The following is a 21,778-nucleotide window of genomic DNA, read 5'->3' on the forward strand; positions in this document are numbered from 1 at the left end:
GGTGCCCCGTCTATAAAGCAGAAGCTGCCAGGAGCAGGATGCTCCACCTCATCCCGCGGTGGTCTGACCTTGCTCAGCCATAGGGTGAGAGGGATGCCCTGGAACAGCGGTCGCCAGCCTTTCGGACCTCAGGACCACCGGTTGGCGGCCGCTGCGTTGGAAGATGCCTAGGGCCTCCGCTGGCTGGAAGTTCTCGTGCTCTTTGTTACATCTCCTATAAGCCAGCTCATGAATCTGGCTGGGAGGCGTACCTAAAACGATAGCAGCACTTCTCTGAGCAGTGAGAACATGAGTGATTTTCATTTTCTTCACTTTTCATTTAAAAACATGAAAAAATTAGTCATTAATATTTGCAGGATGAGGAGATGGTCTAGTGTTGGTGGCATGAGGCAGAGTCATGTGCTGGCGGTGTCATCTCAGGTGGCGGTGATATCACCTACACCGAGCAGGTGCCTGTTCTGCTCGTCGACCTCATGAGTTACTAGTTCTGCTAATCACAGAGCCATCGAGCGTCAGGGCCAGGCGCTCAGTGCCCTTGATACTTACTCCTCGGCCTCGGGCCGTTGGCCTCCCAGAGGTGGCAGGCCTTCTCTTTCGTCACCACAGCTGTTCTAAGACTGACCACCTCTCCTTTAGAGTGCCCGTCGTCATTCTCCTCCGCCGACAGCCTGTGCCGGAAGCTGGAGGACCTCCAGCAGTTCCAGAAGAGAGAGCCGGAGAACGAGGAGGAGGTGGACATCCTCAACCTCTCGGAGCCACTGCAGACAAACATCAAAAAAGAGCAGGAGGAGAAGCAGGAAGAAGTGAAATTCTTCCTGCCACCAACACCAGGGGCTGAGTTCATTGGCGACATCACCCAGAAGGTAGGGAGATCACACGCAGGTTCTCAGTGCTCGGACAGGCACCCGATAAACCAGGCTCTGTTTCCCTTGGGCAAGAAGTTAATTACCCGTGAAAAGGGTGCTTGTTGAGTGTGGAATTAAAGCAAAGGCAAGAGATTTTGTTATTTTTCATCTCCTTTTTGCTCATTTGCCTCAGTAGAAACACCTTTCTCTCGTGAGGGAGGCATGTCATAATATTTCCACGTCAGACTTGAGAGCGTGAGCTCCCCCTCACATTCCCATAGCCCCCGGGCCCTGTCTGCCGTGCAGATGCGCCTGATGGTGCAGGAGAGCAGCTGTCCCCTGGGAGGGAACTCAGCAGCTGTCCAGCACCTGCAGCTGCAGTTACTCAGGAGCCACAGTGAGAGGCAGTGTGTTGTCACTTGCAGGAGGAAATGAAAAATGCAGTCAGGCACTATTTCCAAGCACTGGTATCTCTGCATCACCTTTGGCAAACAGCGCCTTAGGTTGAGTCCAGACTTCCCGATGTTTTGATCCCACTATCGGGATTCATGGCAAATCCTGATCACGGTCTCCCGTGAGGAGGGTGTCGGGGTAGATGTGGGATTATAATAGCATTTTTAACCGTCACTTAAAAGCATGAGAAATGGGATATCTTATTCCAACTGGACATCTCCTTGGGTACCAGAGAAATGTGCTCTGTTTAAAGAGGCTGTCTGTGTACAAACAGGAGCTAATGCTTCCGTTGGCTCTTCCAGATTGGGATCACCCTGCAGCCCGTGGCGCTTCACAGGAACGTATATGCGTCGGTGGTAGAGGACATGATCTTAAAGGTGGGTGCCTGTTGGCAGCAGAGGGCCAGTCAGGCGGGGCAAGCTGGATGGGTGGCAGGCTGTTTAGGGTACGGGACAAGGACAAACAGAACAGAGATGACAAGGTTTTCTTCTGTGTTTTGTTGTTAATCCTCACCCGAGGATATTTTTCCATTGGTTTTTAGAGAGTAGAAGGGATGGGGAGAGACAGAAAGAGAAACATTGATGTGAGAGACACATCGATTGGTTGCCTCTTATATGTGCCCTGGCCTGGGGCTGGGGATCGAGCCTGCAACTGAGTTACAAGGGACATGCCCGTGACTGGAATCAAACCCGGGACCCTTCCGTCTATAGGCCAATACTCTACCCACTGAGCCGACCGACTAGAGCCACAAGTTTTAAGATTTCTCACCATATTCAGGCTTAAAGTTTTCTCTATTTTGTCTTCAGACTTTTAAGTGAAGTATGGTTCTTCTAAGTGTAAACGCATCTGCAATAAGAGTTCCTTTCCTGGCGTCACTGATGTTTTCAGTGTTATTCCAAGTGCTTTTTCAGCCATTGGGGGTGAGGGTTGGTGCTCTCTTTGCTTCAGGAGGTGACCAAGGCCTGGGTGTCCTGCACGGGTCACACTCAGAGAAGTAGCCTCCACTCTCCCAGCCCAGCCCGGGTCCAGCTGGTCCTTCCCTGCTGTGTCCCTCCCGCAGCAGAGGATGCCAAGTAACCCGCCCTTTGTTTCCTTTAAAACAACTTCTGATGGATGAAAGTCACCCCATCCCATTTCTCAGTCGTGGCGCCTGTCATTGTGGCCTACTCACTGTGTGTGGCCTGTTATTCCCACCTTTAGTTTTTCCTTGATGACTTTTGACCCTTAGGTACGGTTTCCAAGGCGCAGGGTGCGGGCTGGGGTCAGATGAGCCCTTCTTGCCTGAGAGCGGGTGGCCGCTGCGAGAGTAACAGCGTGTTGTGTTGCAGGCTACGGAGCAGCTGGTGAGTGACATCCTGAGGCAGGCGTTGGCGGTCGGATATCAGGCAGCATCCCACAACAGGTACCGTTCTCTGCGGTCGGTGGTGTCAGGCCTGCAGATCCTTCCTGACAGTTCAGTTGCTCATTAAGATGTTTTATACCTAAGTCAGTCCAGGAGGAGGAGGAGGAGTCGATGCTGGAACATTCTCAGAGGCAGGCAGACTCCAGGTTCTAGCTGGTTATTTTGAGAAAACCTGTTGGTGGTGGAAGCTCAGCTTTGCCGAGAGTCTGCACCTGCCCAGTCGCTGCTCCGTGGATACCGTTTAGTAGGGCTCTGCTGTGCTCCAGGGTCAGACAGTGACCAGGTCTTTGCAATTTAAAGATAGTAAGTGTCCATTATACGTCAGACGTTGGGGCCTGGCATCCATATATGAGCTGAATTTTTTTTTTTTTTTTTTTTTTTTTTTTTTTTTTTTTTTTTTTTTCCCATTGCAAAACCCATAGTCCCCTTTTGGACATTGGGAAGCCTGGCTTTGTAAGGTGATCTTCCCTGGCTTTTCCAGCACACCCATGATAAACCTAGAGGCAGGCCCAGCCTCCCTGGCTGCAGAGCCCACTCACAGGCTCACCGCTGGCTTGCTGCCACTCTCATTATAATTGATGGGGACACTGAAGTTTGCTCTTTTCCTGACCCTGAAAGAATGGTAGACAGGCCCTGGGTCCACATCCTGGCACTCCTTTCAGAGGAAACAAACATCTTATCCCATTGTGATCAAGTTGTAAGGGTGCCTGCGGGCAGATGTAAAGGGCCTGTCAGGACAAGATCAGGCTTCTCGGAAGGCGGCACCGGGCACAGAGGCGTTCTGGCGATCCACTTCTGTCCACTTGAAGTCCAGGAGCGGGCTGAGCGCCTGCTGGGCCCCTGCCCGCCCCCTGGCCTGATGGTGGAGATGGGGGGACTGGTGCTTTTGATGAGAACATTTGACATCACACTTGGCCCGGCAGGATTCCATCCAGCTTTTTGAAGTATATCTCATACCTGTGGCCGGAAAGTCAGATTTGAGCCCTAAGTAGGGCTGAGTAAAGTGGGTAGCCAAACCTTCACCAAAGTTTTAAAAAATTAATAGGAGAGAGAATGCCCCTGGCCACTCCACAAGTGGCCCTAAGCCATGCCTTGTCACTCAGCATTGTCCCCACCAGGGCCTGTGCAGGAGATGGCCCTTTAGATAGATGAGCAGAAACTTGAGAGAATTGCACCTAACAGCCTTTGTTTTTTGGACCAGGATTCCCAAAGAAATTACAGTGACTAATATTCACCAGGCCATTTGCAACATTCCTTTTCTGGACTTCCTCACCAACAAGCACATGGGGATCCTGAACGAAGATCAGTGAGTGGGATGAAGACACCCCTAGAAAAGCAGGACCCGAAGCTTTCAACTGTGATGACTCTTCTGTTTGGGGAAGGGGGTCGTCCGGGCCTCAGAACGTCATGGTTAACACACCGTTCCCCCCACCCAGTTCAGCGCAGCACCGGAGTGTCAGTCCCAGGGCAGATCCCGTTAGGACACAGGCTTCCTGGTTCTGAGGTGAAGCTGTCGGCTTGCATCTGTCCACTCTCTGTAAAGCTCATGGAGGGTCCAGAGCTGGGCCAGGCCTTGTATCAGGTCCTTCTCCCCGTGGGCTGTCCTCAAGGGGGCACTTTGGGCCTGACTCTCCCTCCCGGAGGAGAACATGAGTCTGGCAGGCTAGAGATTTCACCCATTCTGTGGGCTGGGTTATAAGCAGCCCAACGGTTACCCTGGCAACACCTGGAGGAGTAGGCTCACACCCAGCGGTGGCCACCGTGCGGAGAATCGGCACTCGGCCCACGTGCGTCGGCCACAGGACGCGGTAACGCTGTGCGGGAGACGGGCCCGGAGGTTGCAGCCTGAGCACAAGTGTTACTTGATGGAGCATGGGAGCATCACCACCTACCTCCAGCCTCAGAGAGGAGGGAGGACAGGTCACAGGCAAGGAGCAGATACATTCCGGCATTGGTCTGGGAGGGTTCCACTATACCCAGGAGCTCTCGGTGTTTCCAACAGACAATGCCACCAGTGCCGGCTCCCGCAGTCTCGCACAGGCAGCGAGCTGGTGTCACCGGGCTGAACGGCCAGCAGGAGCAGCTCCTGCGACAGCCCCGCCAGGACTATGTCCTTTCGGTGGATTCCATGACCCCTTCTCGGTCAAGTTTTTTGCAAGAAGGAAGGTGTTTCAAAGAAACCCTTGTGAGTGCCTTAAAGGTGGAGAAATGACTGCTGAAGCCGAAAGACAGGGCTGCCTGCTCAGCAGGGAGAAAAGAGGGTCCGTGAGCAGGTGAGAGGGAGAAGCGAGGAGGAGGGTAGCTCTACCTGGAAGACGTCCAGTTCCATTAACGGCCCCAGGCTTCCTAACAGTCTGTGGAAGTAATGGGTTTATTCCCAGCCAGGAAGCTGCCCGAAGACAGTTTGGAACCTGTGAGTCAGGGTCAGTGGAACTTATTAGGCAGCATAATTCGTGTTTTCCTGAGTCCGGCAGATGTTCGTCAGGAAAAGAAGGTGGGGAGGTGACACGGTGAGAAATCTGCCCACTTTTATTCAGCATCTGAGGAGTGCACATGCAGGAGGACGTCTGTTCGAAAGGCCAGGGTGCCCTGGTGTGGTGGTGAACAGGCAGTAAAGGCTCAGTCACCCGCGGACGGGTGTGGGCAGGTGCGTGGGCTCCCTCAGCAGTGGACTGACAGCCGCAGGACGGGGTTTCATCCCAGTGAGAACAGCCCGACTGCAGGCATGAAAGCCTAGAAATCACCTTTTTACAACAGAAACAAATGATTTAACAGCCCCCATATGTCTGTACTTGTATCATAATGTGTAATATAATTGTGTAACAATACCTACAATAAATCTTTTAGTATTTGTGATGGGTTTTCTGAATTTGAATCACCACACTGTGGTCGAGTTCTTACATTACGTTAGAAAGAGCCAGGGGAGGGCAAAGATACAGGTATTTGCGTTAAATTCTCCCTCTTCTTCCCATAAAAGAACATGAGGCTATCTGTGCAAGGTAAAGGGTAACAGCTACGTGTCTGAAAAAATGTTGTAAGATCCATGTTGACACAGGACACACTGATTGCTGACAGCTTGAGGCAAAGGGAAGCTGCTGACGGAGCTCAGAGCGTCCGCACAGCCACGGTGGGGAGGGAGCAGCTCTGCCTGACCATCGCGGGCGTGGCTGGCAGGAGGGGACTGTCTGTACCGAGGTGTTGGAGAAGTTACTCCCGAGACCGTCCTGCATGGCCATCTGCTAGCATAATGGCTGAAAACTAGAGATGCAGAACGTTTCAGAATGACCACTCTGCCCCCCTTCCTGCGATAAGGCGGGGAGGCCCGCCTTGGCCGGGGGGCGGCTGTGTGACAGCCAGGCACAGAGCTTTCGTGGGAGCGGCCTCACCAGTGTGGGCCTTCGGGGAGCCGAGTGGCCGGCGGGTGGGGGCAGGGGTGCTGCGAGGCTCCCTCCTGCGGACGGAGGAACGGCGGCCAGGCTGCAGGGCCACGGCTTCCTCACAAGCTGCTTTTCGTAGTTTGGCCTTCAGTCCTGGCGTCATTACCGGTCCGTAAGTATTCGTATTTGAGGTGGGTTCTGAGTTTGAAGCACCACAGAGCGGGACTTGCTCTGAGTGACCAGCTGAAAGGACCATGGGGCTTCCCTCCGCGGGCCCCTGGGCCGCCTCCCGCTGGCGGAGGGAGGCGCTGGCGGCAGGGCTGGCGTTGCTTATGGAATCAGGAATACTGAACTCTTCCTTCTGGCTGACGTCAGCTCACAGATTGAACTGTCCTTTATTTTTAAAAACCTTTCTCTTTACAGAATTAATACAAAAGTGCTTATTTTATAGAAATTTTAGTAAATGAGTAAAAAATTTAAAATTACCCGTAAATCTGCATCTTAAGGATAACTACCATTCCAGTGCATTTTTCTTTGTCAGTGTATATTACATATGTGATTTGGGACAGCATGGTTGAGACTGTTGTCTCAATTGTCCTCCTCCTTATCCCCCCGCTTTTTTAAAAGTATTTTTTTTTTTTATTTCAGAAAGGGAGGAAACATCAATGATGAGAGAGAATCGTTGATCACCTCCTTCTTGCATGCCCCTTATTGGGGACTGAGCCTGCAACCTGGGCATGTGCCCTGACTGGGAATTGAACCCTAACCTGGTTCATAGGTAGACACTGAACCACACCAGCCAGGCTCAGTGGCTTCTTAAGTCCACTCCAGTAACAGTGTTATACCTAGAGCCAGTGAGAGGAAGCTCCTTCAGAACCCAGATGTCCTTCTGATTGATGAAGTCTGGTTAGGACGGCTGTCAGGCTGGGGTGTTCGAAAGCCCCGTTCTAGAGCGTTCCAAAAAGGTCTTTGGGCGTGCACTTGTGCCAGCGGGAGGCAGGCTCCGGGAGGGAAGGGCAGGTCTCAGTGGGGGGGACTGTGGGCCTTGGGGAGGTGGCACAGAGCAGCTCTCAAACGGGGCGGGTGCTGGGGTAGGAAAGAATCATTACAACGCTGCCCTCTGCTTCCTGTCCTAAGTCCCCTGCACATAAACCCAGACTCTTAGCCCGGTCGGGGTTCGCCTCACTTTGCAGATGAGGAAACGGGAGCTTAGACTGCTCCCAGCTGGTGGCTGGAGAAGTCAAGATCTGAGTCGAAGACTGGCTTCAAAGACAGTTGTTCCCTAGGCTCCTGGGAGCGGGGCCCGTGGGGGAGCTAACTGGCGCCGGTGGTGGGTTTTGTGAGGCTGATGTGACACGGCGTGGACTGCAGCCAAAGCAGGGTTCTCGGCTCTGTGAGCCTTGGGGTGTCAGTGGCAGCCGGGAGACACTCAGGTGCTTATCATCAAGAGGAGGATGAAGGAAACTAGGAGAAGGTGCTCATTTATAATTAAAGAAAAAATTAGAATACCTTACTTTTGTGTTTTAGTAAAATCTGAAACTGTCCCATTAATCTGTTCACTTCCCACCGGATGCCCAGCAGGCAGTCTCTGCTTTTAGAAACATCTAATGCGCAGACCAATGAAGTATGAAATAATGGAGCTCTGTGTGTCAGCAGATTGGTTTTCCCTTTAAAGTGATTCTGGGAGCTGGAATGAGGGGGAGGGCTATCCTACCAGAGCCAGCACCTCTGAGGGTCACTCCCTTTGCAGCCTGAGCTAAAACAGCCCCTCCTCCACACAGAGGGGCTTCTGAGACCCGAATGTCACCTCTCGTGGCTTAAATAAGTGCTCCAGACTGGGGTCCCCTCCGGCGGTGAGAGAAATCCAAAGGGAATCCTTGCGCCTCTTACCAAACGGACCCGGGCTGCGCCTCCAATCCCAAAGGGGACATGGGCTCCTCAGGGCTTGGAAGGGCTGCTGTGCGGAGGGGGCCTGGCTGGTTCTCCACAGCCGCTGGGCTGGAATTTTAAAGGGAAGAGTTTTCCAAAGACAAAATGAGCTGCCGCCTCAGCAGGCGGTGGGCTCCCTGTCCCTGTAGAGGGCAGGCTTGAGAATAAAGGCGGGTGTGGATGACACTTTAAGGACTTTCAGGGGATGAAGCTAATACTGCAGTCTTATTTTTTAAAAAAAAAGAAAAAGCTAAAGGCTCCCTCCGGTGTGGCTCAGTGATTGAGCATCTACCTAGGAATGAGGAGGTCACAGTTCAATTCCCAATCAGGGCACATGCCCAGGTTTTGGGCTACATTCCCAGTAGGGGGCGTGCAGGAGGCAGTCGATCAGTGATGCTCATCATTAATGTTTCTCTCTCTCTCTCTCTCTCTCTCTCTCTCTCTCTCTCTCTCTCTCTGAAATCAATACAAATATATATCCTAAAAATAACATTAAGTTAAAAAAATTTTAAAGCTCCCAACCATGGCTGGGTAGCTCACTTGGTCGAGCATCATCCCAATTCGCCCAAGTTGTAGGCTCGATCCCTTGTCAGGGCACATACGAGAAACAGCCAGTGACCGCATGAAAGGCGGAGAACAGCAAGTCGATGTTTCTCCCTTACTCTCTAAAACCAATAAATTAAAAAATTAAAAAAGAAAGCTCTTAATTCTTAGCCTGTGTGGATGGTAGTTCCCTTCTGGTTATCAATGTGTTAAGGGGGAAACTGGAAGTAGTAGTAAAATGTGGGGCTCAGCAACCTTCCACAAGGTAAATGGCATTTGTTCATTCAATACTTCAAGCACTCATCCCAAGAAATCCTTTGTTAAAAACATGAGTCGCTCTAGCCGGTTTGGCTCAATGGCTAGAGCGTCGGCCTGTGGACTAAAGGGTCCCAGATTCAGTTCTGTCAAGGGCACATGCCTGGGTTGCGGGCTCAATCCTCAGTAGGGGGCATGCAGGAGGAAGCCAGTCATGTTCTCTCATCATCAGTGTTTCTATCTTTCCCTCTCCCTTCCTCTGAAATCAATAAAAAAACAAAAAACCACATAAGGGTAATCTTGGCCATAAAGAAACTAAGTTGAAACCCTGTGATTGATAGTTTCTTTTGGCAACTTCTTCCTGGTAATTCTGAATCACATGCAGGTGATAGCTAAGGTTTCTTGTGGTTGGGTCACGTGGGACATTTGTAGGAACATCCCAGAGCGTTACGTTGGGTCACCGCAGGTGTGAGTTACCATGCAGCGGGAGCACAGCAGGCATGACTGGCTCAGGGACCTGCTGTCCGCATGCCTCGGCACCCCGGAGCCAGTTCAGTCACAACAGAATTGATCCTCCGGTTCTTCCGGTTTAAAAATAAGGGTGGCAATTAGAAGATGGGAGCCTTCCGCTTGGATGGCTGAGGATGGCTGAGGTGCCATGTCCCTCCGTGCCAGGCCTGCAGCCCGGTGGCAGCTGGGGGAGTGCACCCCGGGGTGAGAAGGCGGGAGCCATCCCAGACCCACCCAGACTCCAGCCGCTGGCACTCTGCTCGGCGGGAGTCACACGTGGAGGATCCGGGGAGCTGGCGTCTGGAAGATGGCTGAGGGGTTAGGACCGAACGTCTTCCTCACCTCGGGGACCTGAAACACGAGAGAGGTGGCACAGACCAGTGGGCCTCCCTCCCTTTCCCTCCCCCAGCTCCGGAAAAGTTCCCTCTTCGCGGCCCCCCTTTATGATCTGCGAGTTGGAGCTACTCACCGGAAGGGTCCCCGGGGGACCTCCAGTGGGGGGGTCCCTGCACAGGTCAGATAGTCATATGACCGTCCATTTGGCTCCCTGAAGCCTCTGGGTGGAATCGGGAGCTGAACAGTCCCCACCTCCCTTCCATTCCCACACGAATGCCTGTCACTACTGCCGAGCGGTCAAAGGTAGGGAAAGACACCTGCTCACCAGAGAAGCAGCGCTGGGGACACCTCCTGGCCAGTGCAAAGAGAGACCACTCTGTTTATTGAGAGACCACTGGGTGCTCAGTCACTGCTGCCCCAGCCATAGTGCCATTTACACCCTGCCGTCTGACCCCGCGTCCCTAATCTGGGGGTGGGGGTGGGGTGGGGGAGAAAGGCCTGTTCCCACGGGCCCTGCTGCACTGGCTCAGGCTGACCTGGAAGCCGGCCCCAGGGCCGCCGGCCCATCCCGAGCTGTGGGCTGTGATCACCGTGGTCGGTTTCGCCTTCGTGGAGCGTGACGGCTTGGCTCCGGTCCAGGGCTGGAACTCCTGTCTGGAACAGAAACCAGAGTCACAACCTCACAGAGTCGGCCGTGGCTTCCCCTGCCCCTGCAGGGGCCCTGCCCACCGCTGAAACAGCTCCAGGGCTCCTCCCCACAAAAGCTAGCTGCCCTGGAGGAAGGGTCTGGCTGCCCTGCCCTTTCTGCCTGCTCCACCTCCGCCCGAAGCTGGCTCACTGACCCCCAGAGGAAGTAGCAGCAGAAACACTTGCCAATGAGCAACTGGCTCCGGCTGCGCGGGGTTAGAGAGAACTGTTAGCGCTTGATCTTATTCTCCCAGACCGCCAACAGCTGGTGTGCTGGGCCCAGGGGACACTCCAGCCCCAGCCCTCCCCTCCGGTGCTCCCGGTGCCGTCTCCGGGCGCTCAGAGGGCCCTAGAGGCCCGGCGCCAGGGAAGGATGCTGCCTTCCAGCACGGCACAGGCCCGTGTCAGGAGGTGCCGGCCTGCAAAGTCCTCCGGGCGAGTGAGGAGAATAGGGCTCAATGTTACTTTTAGCTAACAAAGTGTCTTAACTCCTGCAGAAGACAATGATCATAGTGGCCACTGCAAAACCTACAAGATGGTCTGGCTCTTTTGCAAGGCTCTGCACTCAAGCATGAGTGTGTGTGGGGGGAGGCGGTGATGCAACAGGAAAAGCCAGCTCCCTGGAGGAGACGAGTGACTGACGGGCTGCCACCCCCCTCCATGTCCTTGGAGTAGCATTCTCTAGCTCAGTGTTTCCCAAACTTTTGACATACGTGTACCCCTTCTATAATTTTCGTAACGCTGAGTATCCCTCGTACTCATGAGAACGTAGAATTAGGCGCAGCTAAGCACGGTGCAGTGCATATCCCCACCAAACTCTTCCCTTACCCCTGGGGGTACGCGCAGCACACTTTGGGAAACACTGCTCTAGATGAAGACTTAATTCCTCTGAACAAAGAAGGCCTCCTAATTACATCAGCACTGCCATACGGCGAGCTCCGGAAGGCAGACCCGCAGGAGCACCTGGCCTGGCGGAAAGTGTCCCGCTGGCTGGGCAGCACCCCGTGTGGGCTGGATCCACTCCTGTCTCCCACCCACAGCCCAGCCTGGCTTCAGGCCCTGCAGTCCACAAAGCTGCCTTCCCCGGGCAGCAGCACAGCCGGGCCGGCTGCGGGGAGCAGCCTGTCTGCCCGGGGTCAGGATGCCGGAGGCGAGCGGGACCAGGGCCTATCAGGTCTGTTTTGCCTCTGGAGCTGCAGGTTCCCGAGGCCGCTACCTGCGCCATCTGCTGCTCTGTTCCTCCCGGGGGAGCAGGCCCTCTCCTGGGCAAGCCCTTCTGGCCCCGAACTGAGCTGGGCCCTGGGCTTGGTTCCCAAGCTGCTGCCCAAGGTGGCTGAGGGGTCCCAGAGCAGGACGCTCCTCCAGCGGGGCCGGTGCTGGAGCCCAGGGGGGGCGGGGAGGAGGAGATGGAATCAGGGAATAGGAGGGACCAAAGATGGGATCCCCAGGACCTGGTGACTGCTCAGGAGAGGAAGGCAGACTAAAGGATCCGACCAAGAAGATGATAAAAACAAGACTAGCCAAGGCCCGCGGGCCTCTCCACCAAGCAGGTTCTACTGCCACCCTCCCCCTGAGGGGCAGGGTCTGCCCAGGGCCACTCGGAGAGCCCAGGACCCAGGGGCCGGAGGCCTGGTTCTCAGCCCAATGCGGCTTCAAACAAATCCCTTAACTGCTCAGCCTTCATTCCTCTGCTGAAAAGTGCAGCTACTGCTCCATGTCACACAGTTAGGAGCCTTCATGCCCGGCAGCTGGAAAGGTGGGAGTGAGTCTCGCACTTGAACTGCTGGCCCTTCAGCTGACGGGCCGGGGCCGGGCAGGACCTGCTGGGTCCATCTGAGGAGGAAACTGGTCTTGCAAGGCGTGTCAGGCCATAAAAACAATGCAGTGCCCTTGGGGAGGGGGGGTGTATCGCTGGCCCCAGGACAGATCATCGGATATGGCCTGGGAACCCCCAACCCCTGGGGGCCTTCCTGTAAGCCCACGAAAGGGGGTGGAACCATATCTGCAAGACCAAGAGACCCCAGCAGGCTAAATATAGACAGGCCCTCTGCGTGTTTCTTCACTCGGATTTGGAAATGATTCCCGGAGTCCACTAGTGTTCACAAATGGGCCCCTCCCTTTCTCTAGGAAGCTCGGTATTTCTTTGGTCTGTAACGCACCTTGGGGAACAATTCACTGAGGTGCATCTTTCAAGAAGGCAGGCAGGAAGGACTGTTCATGCCCGGCCAAGAGCTGGGAGGGGAGGGTCCCGGCCTGCTGGCCAGGTTCCTCGTGGTCCTGTCTCCGGGTTTGGGGACCAGGCAGCCACCTCCCGCTCTTCCTGTTCCAGACGAGCAAGGGGCAGAGAGGCCAAGTGACCCCCAGGCTGCACACCAGGAAGTGGGCCACCACTCCAGGACTCAGGAATAGCCTGTGAGGACACATTCAGTCTCTGAGGAGAGACACACGGGGCCCCACTGCCTGCTCCTGGGCCTGATGCCAGCTGCTCAGGCTCAATGGGAAGGACAAAGGGTTCCTGTGAGGTCTGGGGCGATAACCCGAGGAAGTCCTGAGCCTGGTGCCCAGTGTGTGCTACGCAGAGTGACAGCTAGTGCCATACGTGTCACTGGAGCGGGGAGGGCCCAGCAGGACATTCAGACCCACCATCTGCTCACCATGGAGGAGGAGCCAGCACCACACGAGGCAGCTGCCCCTGACAGTCAGTCTGACTCAAAGTGCCCTGCCTGAGCCGAAGCCGCTCCCGCCGGCACCCCCGTCCTGCTCCTGGGCCCAGAACATCAGCCCCGCGAAGGCGCTGCACACACAGGACCGCGGCCCTTCCAGACCTCCACCGGCCCCGCCGAGGGCAGCCGTCAGAACCAACCACCTCCTTCCCGGCCCCGACGGCCCCACACGCCCCGAACAGGGTCCATGAACACACCACCCTCTGTCGCTCCCCATCGAGTTCTTAAAAACTACAGGCCTCACCGAAACCGGTTTGGCCCAGTGGATAGAGTGTTGGTCTTTGGACTGAAGGGTCCCAGGTTCGATTCCAGTCAAGGGCATGTACCTTGGTTTTGTGCACATCCTCAGTGGGGGGTGTGCAGGCGGCAGCTGATCGGTGTTTCTCTCTCATCAATGTTTTTAACTCTCTATTCCTCTCCCTTCCTCTCTGTAAAAAGTCAATAAAATATTTTTAAAAAACAATCAAAAAAACTACAGGCTGTGAAGGAGGTGGAGCATTCTACATGTCTTGATAATGATGGTGGTGCCCAGGCTTCTACCAAAGTTACCCACTTACAGTGGATGTATTTTACTCTGGAAATGAGGCCTTAGTTGATTTGAGCCCTAGCCAGTTTGGCTCAGTAGACAGAGCATCGGCCTTTGGACCGAAAGGTCCCGGGTTTGATTCCAGTCAAGGGCACGTAGTTCGGCTGCAGGCTCCTCCCCGGCCTGGGCCCTGGTCAGGGCTCCTGCAGGAGGCAGCCAATCAGTAGGTTTCTCTCACATGGATATTTCTGTCTTTCCCTCTCTCTCCCACTCTCTCTAAAAGTAATCAATGAAAAAATATCCTCAGGTGAGGATTATTAAAAAAAAAAAAAAGTTGATTTGAAAATAAACTGATGTGAAAAGTTTATATCTTTTTGCTCCTTTAATTCCACAAGTAGGAATTTATACGAAAGACATTATCATAGGAGCGAAGATTTAGCTATAAGGATGCTTATAAGAGAAGTGTTTTTTCTCTCTAAAATTTTATTTACTTATTTGTTTAATTTATTTAATTTATTTTTGGTTACTCCTCACCAGAGGGTATTTTTAGAGAGAGTGGGCGGGAGAGAGGTAGGTGGGGAGCGTATAGAACACCCAGGTGAGAGAGACACATCGACTGGTTGCCTCCCTCACCGCCCGGACTGAGGAAGGATCGAATCTGCGACTGAGGTTTGTGCCCTAGACCTGGAATCAAACCCTCGGTCTTTCCCGACCGACCGGCCAAGGCAAAATATTGTTTGCTTTTAAAAGGTAACGCCTGGGCGGGTTTGTTTGTTTGTTTGTTTTTCTTTTTAAAGCAGCAGTGTGAGACAGAGTATGGTGAAAAGTCGGACTCCCTCCTCCCTAGCAGCATCTTCCCTCCTCACCCTCCGCCCTCTCCCCACAGGTCGCCACCCCTCAGAGACGCCCTGTGCCCATCCCTGCACGTCCACCCCCTTTGAAAGCAGAGCGGCAGGCACGCTGTTTGCATCTCGCTGGTGTGACCTGGGCCAGTTGAGGAGCTTCTGTCACCAGCACCTCCCGGGCTTCCCTGTCCACCTCGGGCTGTACAGTGTGGCCGCGGCCCTCCTATTCCTTCGCTCCTCTCCGCACGGGGCAATTCCTGGGCGCGAAGTGGCTGGGTCTCAGGGGCAGTGTTTCTAACAGCCCAGCTGCTTGGGCATCACCACGAACACCCACCCCTAACCCCCCCGAGGGCGCGGCCAGAGGGGCCCAGGCAGTCCGCCTGCGCGCACGCCTCCTAGGCCGGGCCCACCTGGTGCAAGTTAACGGGACGCAGCTTTCCGGCGGCGCCGCCCGGGATGGGTGCGGGGCGGGCAGTGCGGTGGTGAGCTCCCCGTCCGCGGAGGTGTTCGCTCACTCCCTCTGAGGCCGGTCAGGGAGCAGCTAAAGGGCCCCTGCCGTGCTCAGGGGCCAACGGGAATGATCTGCGAGGCCGCCCGCCGTCTCCACGTCCTGTGGGGTGGGGGTTCCAGGCGCCCCCTCTCCCCCACCCACCCGTGTCCTCCGCCCGCCCCCCGGGTCCGGACACCACGCACCCCCTCCCCCCGGCCCCGTACCTGTACGACGAGGTGGCCGCCACAGCCGCGTCCGCGTCCCCGATGGGGAGCACGTAGACCCCCTGGCCCCCAGGGGCTGCGGGAGAGGCGCCCCTCCGGCCGCCCGCCCCCGGCCTGCGCCCCTGCGCCGCCTCCCGGGGCCCGGCGGGCGCGGGCCACGCGCAGAAGTCCCGCTGGTACTGCGTGCGGGGCACGTCCCGGCCGGGGGCCCGGGCGCCCGCGGGGGGCGCGCCGGTGCGCGGGGCGGCGGCGCCGGGGCCCGGCTCCTCGCTGTCCAGGTCCGAGTAGCTGTGCAGGGTCAGCGGCACCGCCACGTCCGAGCGGTCCCGCTGGTTCCAGCGCCGCGCCAGGCAGCACAGGCGGCTGATGCAGGGCCACGCCATGCCGCCCCGCGCCCCCGGCGGCCGGTCCCCGCGCCCCGCAGCCGCCCCGCCCGGCGTCCCGCCCCCGCGGCCTCCCCGCGCCGCAGCGCCGCCGCCTGGCCGGGGGTGGGATGGCCGTGAGCGAGGGGGGCGGACGGGGTGAGCCCGGGAGGTGGGGCGGGGACCCGGTGCGCACAGCGGGAGCGGGGTGCGAGCCCGGGAAGACCGCAGCGGGGGTAAGGGGGGAGGAATTGACAACGGTCCAACTTTGAGGATGTTTCATAATGTGTGTGCTCGCTTCGGCAGCGCATGTACTAAAACTAGAGTGTTTCATCATGTGATCCAGAGTTCCCTAAATGTTACCTTATAAACCAGGCCTGGCTCTCCGCCCGCACTCGGACACGCTGCTCAGCGCGTGTTTGTCGCGGGGACCGCGTGTCCGCGGCGAGGCTGCCGCATTGGAGAGGGACCCGGGGAAACTTGGGGCTATGCCTCCCAGAGGAAACGCATGAGTCAGCCCGTGAGTCACCAGCTATTGGCCCTCACAGTACTGAATGTGTGACAACCAATCCACTTCTCATTGAGAACTGGCATGAGCCCTCAGCTGACCTTTCCCACGTTCTGATTTGGAAGCAAGGTGGAAGGCTTTATCTAGTTTATAAAACTGCCAAAAATCTTTGGCCACTATGCTACAAACATAAGGACATCTAGTAGCATGGATAGACATTTACAACGTGTACAGTAAGAAGCGAACCCTGTAATAATTATGATTGTAAATTATAATCTATACTAATAAAAGGGTAATATGCTAATTAGACCAGACATCCTTCTGAACATCCTTCTGGACAAAGCTATGGTGGTGGGGGCCGAGGCAGAGGCGGTGAGGGGCCATCAGGCAGGCAGGGGTCCCAGATTGGAGAGGGTGCAGGCTGGGCTGAGGGACACTCCCCCCCCCCCCCCCGCATGAATTTCATGCACCAGGCCTCTTGTCATTACAATAATTATAAATTCCCTTCGGTCCTGTGTCTACATTCTACGTTCTTGTTTTATTACAAAGCTAAATTTGGCTAATCCTCCAGGCTAAAACTCATCTGCATGCAAGTATCAGAAACAACACCCTGGCCACAATCAAAGATTTCCTGAATATGCTTTTAAATAAATTTTTATTTCAGAGGAAAGGAGAGGAAGAGAAACATCAATGTCTAGAAGGAATCATTGATTGACTGCCCCCTGCATGTTGGACGAGGCCCACCCACAACCCAGGCATGTGCCCTTGCCCAGAATCAAACCTGGGACTCTTTGGTCCGCAGGCCAATGCTCTATCCACTGAGCAAAACTGGCTAGAACAAAGGTCCCCTGAATATCTGACACCTGGCCTCAGTGCCCACAGCAGAGCAATTACAGCAGTATCCCTAGCTGCATTCCAAGCACATTCTTGGATGGTATCCAACGTGTCGCACCTCAGAGAGAAGTGCAGTACAGACCAGCCTCACAGGGTTTCTCTGCCCGTCTTAGCTTGGAGTCACAGCATAGGGATGTAAGGGCTGCCCTGGCGGGGCCATGGCCCAGGAGAGGGGCATACTGTGTCCACCAGTGGAGCAGCTGTCTTTGTGTGACCTCCATGGACCAGGAATTAGCCATCTAGGTTTGGTGACTGAAGTATTTAGTCCTGCCCGGCTGGTGTGGTCAGTAGTTGAACATTGACCTATGAACAAGGAGGTCCCGGTTTGATTCCCAGGCAAGGCACATGCCCAGGTTGCCGGCTCAATCTCCAATAGGGGGCGTGCAGGAAGCAGCGAGTCAATGATTCTCTCATAGTTGATGTTTCTTTCCCTTCCTCTCTGAAATCAATAAAAATGTTTTAAAAAAACAAACTCTTCTGTAAATCTACTCAAGAAAAACTTAAATTCTCAAATTGCATTTCCTAGAAATAACTCTCAATCATAAGGGCAAGTTAGTTCCACAAAAGTGAAGCTACTACGATGCCCACCGTGTGGTATTTCAGTAAAACGCTTAAATTCAAAGAATGTACCTTTTCAAATGTAAGATGCAATTAGGCCCAGGCTCTAGTCTGAATTTATCCAAGATACTTCCTTTAAATCTCTAAGTTTCAATGTTAATCAAGAAAGCAAAAGCCTAAAAACAGCTTTTTGTGTATGCCACTGACTGCCAGGAAACTAACTCTTGGGGAACTTTATAAAAGAGCAGCTGCTGTTTCAGACCATGTCAGAGAGAAGATGCTCTTACAGGAAAGGGCAGGTAGGGAGGAGGAAAGGCTTAGCAGGATGTGCGAAGGCCAGTGTGCAAACCTGGGAGCCATTCCAGATTTCCCTCCAAGTCTCCATCAGGTCTTCCCCCGTGCGCCCTGCTGGGTTCACAGCTCAACCTACATCCGACATAACAGGATTCCAGGGCAACGTGACTGCTCTTCCAAAGAGACGCACAGCCTCTGTTTACAAACTAGAATATAAACCTTTATTTCATAACATTGTCACAGTTCACTTTCTGGTAAGACAGGTTCTGAGGACAGTCTAAAATTCTGGGAAAGCAGAAGCCGGTGTCTTCCAGGCAGGAGCGAGGACGTGGTCACGCCAGGCCGATGCGTTCCTGGGGCCTCCAGGCAGCGAGGACCAGCTGCACCAGTGTCTTCCAATCCGTCTTACTTAGAGCCACCTCCTTTTTTGGGGCCATTAGTCCTCATTTCATGCCAAATTTTCACTAGAGGCTCCCTGTTCTTCCAAATGAGTTCATGACCGTAAGTAATGTACCATCTGGGAAAAGAAAAACAAAGCAGGCCCACACTCAAACAGTATGACACACACATGGTAAGTACCACGATGACATTTAAAAAATTAATGCCGCCACAATTTACTATCTAGCTTATTAAAATAGCTGATTAATTTATCTGAAATACATCCATAATTTACCTTTTTTAAAAACTTATTTATTTTAAAATATATTTTATTGATTTTTTTACAGAGAAGGAAGAGAGATAGAGAGAAACATCGATGAGAGTCATCGATCAGCTGTCTCTTACACACCCTCTACTGTGGATGTGCCAGCAACCAAGGTACATGCCCTTGACCGGAATCAAACCCGGGACCTTTCAGTCCAAAGGCCGATGCTCTATCCACTGAGCAAAACTGGTTTCGGCCATAATTTACCTTTAATATCTGGAGTACGTAAAGGGTCGAAGTAGGGTGGGACCACATGAGACCGAACTGAAAAGTGAAGTACTTCACACACACACACTACTCTGGATTCACCACAGCCCTGCAAGTTAAGCATCTCTTCTGTTACAGAAATGAGGAAGCCAAGTCTGAGATAAGGTAATCTGCTCAAGGAGCTAACAGCTTCTAAATGGCCCATCAGGGACTCACCAACAGGTCAAACCAATTCTAACCCTGGTGAGAACATTCAGAAGTAGAGTTTACTTACTAATGAGGGCCGGTTTAAGTGCTTCTAGTCATATTCCTCCTGGCTAAGCAAAGGGTTGTTTGCTGATCCAAATTCTACCCATCTTCTACAGTACAGTTCTAATCCCCATTCTCCTGTTAAAAACTGCCTGAAAGCAGCCTGAGCTAAGGAAGATGAAACACTGAGAAGTTTAGTGACTTAACTAGCACAACTAGAAATCACCAGAACTGAGACCAGAACCCACTCTGACTCTGAAACCTGTGCTCTAACCACTACACCTCTAGGGAGCACAGAGGAGGGGCCTGCTCTTGAGAAGCTGAAGCTGAGAGGTCCGGTACTGCAAGACCCGGTGCTCAACCCAGGGCGGCACAGGTTGCAGTGTGACTCGGGGGCATCTGCCTCTCCTGGGCAGGGGAAGCTGGGAGGGTCCTGGAGGAGGTGGGATTGATTTGAAATGGCCGTTAATGAAAATGTTTATGACTGAAACCTTTATTTTTGCCCTGGCTTCCCCAGATTTCTTGTCCCCCAAGGGAAAGACCAGATTTTGTTGATTTCTGCATCTCTCAGACATCTGACTGAAAAAAATGCACTATCTGCATTACATGAGGATCAGAAGAGCAGTTTAAGGTTTTAACATTTTTAAAATTCCTGAGTATTTTTTTTAAGTTATAAGTGCTTTGTACCTAAATCTTAATATCAATAAAAATAATTAAAATCTGATAAAAATACAGTCACCATTAAAATTTTGAAAAATTAAGAAAACCAGTAAACTCACAGAAAGAAATTTATAAAAACATGCAGCCCTGGGCCAGTGTGGCCTGATGTGCAATCTGGAACTCTAGCTCTGCAATGACTTTGTGACCCAGAATGAGTGCCCTTTAAGCAGCTTCCTTTCTGCAAAAAGGAATACCTCACCGGTTTAAGAGTATTATGCACATCAGGCCTTAGCTTAGGCGTACCACACACGTTCAGTCTGTCAGCTACTCTTGCAGCAGTACAAGGAGAAGCCCATAAAATGTGGAGGGACATAAAGTCAAGGAAAAGTGCCGGATATTAATGGAACCTTTACTGTTAGCACAGACTTTAAATCTAAATATGTTCTGGATATGACTGAGATCGAGTAAATAAAAGAATTGAAGTTAGAAACAGCAAAGAAAACAAATTCCTCCTGGACTTAAAATGTATCTGATCCAATTATTTTCAGAATGGGAAATGGTCACCTAATTATAGTTCAGGAGAATAAAACTTGCTGGGGATAAGTACACCTGGAAGGATTCAGATAAATTTAGAGTTCATAAAACAGAACCCTTCTTCATAAGTCTTCGTTTCTCATACTATAATATCAGGTCAGTTTCTACTATTTATAATGTGCTGATGTTAAAGCTAGAACTCACATATGCTATTCTTTAATCACTAAAAATTAAAAATGGCATAATGGCATTTAATTCTACCGCCTACTTGGCAAAACTGCTCCACTGAGAATAGATTCTTCTTTTCTTTTTTTTAAAAACTTCAGTTTTTCCCATTGTCATGAAACAAAGTCAAAACCACGTAAGGGCAAAAGGCAACATTTATACAAGAAAAGATAGGCCCTCAGGGGACCCAGCACATCAGACGGACGATAACTGCTGAAGGGACTCTCCCGGTCAGGCGGCTCCGGAGTCCTGAGGAAGTTCTGGGACCAAGAGGCCAGGCATAGAGAGCTCAGGGGCAGATCTGTGACCACACGCAATTATACTCCAGTGTGGCCGGGCGGGAGGGGCTCTGGAACCGAGATGAGATCTCTGCTCAGCTACGTAAGAGCAGTTTGACATTTCTAATTTAAAGACAAGAATTCAGTCAAAAATACCACCACTGCCCTGACCGGTTTGGTTCAGTGGACAGAGCGTCAGCCTGCAGACTGAAGGGTCCTAAATTGGATTCCGGTCAAGGGCATGTACCTTGGTTGCGGGCACATCCCCAGTAGGGGGTGTGCAAGAGGCAGCTGATCGGCGTTTCTCTCTCATCAATGTTTCTAACTCTCTATCCCTCTCCCTTCCTCTCTGTAAAAAAAAGACACCTCTTAAAAAAAATACCACCACTGTCTCCACAATACTCACTGCTCCAAATCTTCCTGTAGCAACTGAGCCCATTCACATAAGACAGAGGTAGCTGTAGTATAACATGAGGTGGCTAGCGCATTGGCTGCCATGTAACAGATGCCCAGTAGTGGTCACCACGGGCCTGTCACGCAGCACGCACGCACGCACGCACGCACACACGCACACACTCACTCACTGCAGGCAAAGCAATAGCTCTGCCCCTCTGTCTGCCTAGCACCTGTGAGACGGAGGTCAGGGTGGGTTTGGGCAGGGGGAGGGGAGGCCTGAGAGTGGGGAAAGGAGGGGACAGCCCAGACTGGGAGCTGGGGAACAGTCTCCAAAAGAGGCTGGGAATCGTGACAGGCCAGGAGCTGGGGTGGCCTGAGGTTAAGGGCAGGGTAAAGTGACTGAGGCAGGGGCAGGGCTGAATTCTCATGTCCCACCTCACACGTGAAACTGGGCAAGGCCAAAGCAAACCATGCTGAGGATCCTCACCCTCCCACCCCCACCTACCCCACCTCACTCCGTCTTCTTTAAAAGAAAATGACCGGAAAAGGCAGTGCAGCAATCAATCACACTCAAAACTTACATTCCAAAGAGAGCACCCCCAAGATGTGCTGCATGATCAAAAAATTTCCATCCCAGGATCATTCCTGCCGTATCCATGGCAATAATGGCTTTTAGGGCCTGTAAGCAGCAAAAAAAGCACATAACTGGTACAACTTTGCTTCCTTCAGCATTGACATTTCTAATTTAAGGGCAAGAATTCAGTC

General features: G+C 53.1%; 3 protein-coding genes across 6 annotated transcripts in view; 1 reads left to right on the forward strand and 2 right to left on the reverse strand.

Annotated features, from left to right (window-relative positions):
- Window positions 1-5,556, forward strand: part of YEATS2 (YEATS domain containing 2) — a 92,384-nt gene extending 86,828 nt beyond the window's left edge. Inside the window, exons 28-31 of the mRNA XM_084874183.1 lie at window positions 637-863; window positions 1,601-1,675; window positions 2,627-2,700; window positions 3,902-5,556. Of these exons, the coding sequence (XP_084730309.1) occupies window positions 637-863; window positions 1,601-1,675; window positions 2,627-2,700; window positions 3,902-4,010 (485 nt within the window). The 3' untranslated portion in view covers window positions 4,011-5,556. The remainder of the gene's footprint in view (window positions 1-636; window positions 864-1,600; window positions 1,676-2,626; window positions 2,701-3,901) is intronic.
- An 880-nt stretch (window positions 5,557-6,436) lies between these two features.
- MAP6D1 (MAP6 domain containing 1) lies at window positions 6,437-15,583 on the reverse strand. Its single transcript, XM_084874234.1, has 3 exons — window positions 15,146-15,583; window positions 10,187-10,304; window positions 6,437-9,665 (listed from the first exon to the last, which is right to left on the reverse strand). Exons 1-3 carry the CDS (start codon window positions 15,526-15,528, stop codon window positions 9,585-9,587), a joined length of 582 nt encoding a protein of 193 aa, XP_084730360.1. The 5' UTR covers window positions 15,529-15,583; the 3' UTR covers window positions 6,437-9,584.
- Window positions 15,584-17,959: 2,376 nt separating this feature from the next.
- Window positions 17,960-21,778, reverse strand: part of PARL (presenilin associated rhomboid like) — a 30,208-nt gene continuing 26,389 nt past the window's right edge. For all 4 annotated transcript variants that reach the window (XM_084874212.1, XM_084874213.1, XM_084874214.1 and 1 more), the window contains 2 exons: window positions 21,595-21,692; window positions 17,960-18,278 (listed from right to left, as the gene is read on the reverse strand). In XM_084874212.1, the coding sequence (XP_084730338.1) occupies window positions 18,167-18,278; window positions 21,595-21,692 (210 nt within the window). In that variant the 3' untranslated portion in view covers window positions 17,960-18,166. The remainder of the gene's footprint in view (window positions 18,279-21,594; window positions 21,693-21,778) is intronic.

Source organism: Pipistrellus hanaki (assembly GCF_964339955.1).
Source record: "Pipistrellus hanaki genome assembly, chromosome: 2".
Classification (NCBI taxonomy): Eukaryota; Metazoa; Chordata; class Mammalia; order Chiroptera; family Vespertilionidae; genus Pipistrellus; species Pipistrellus hanaki.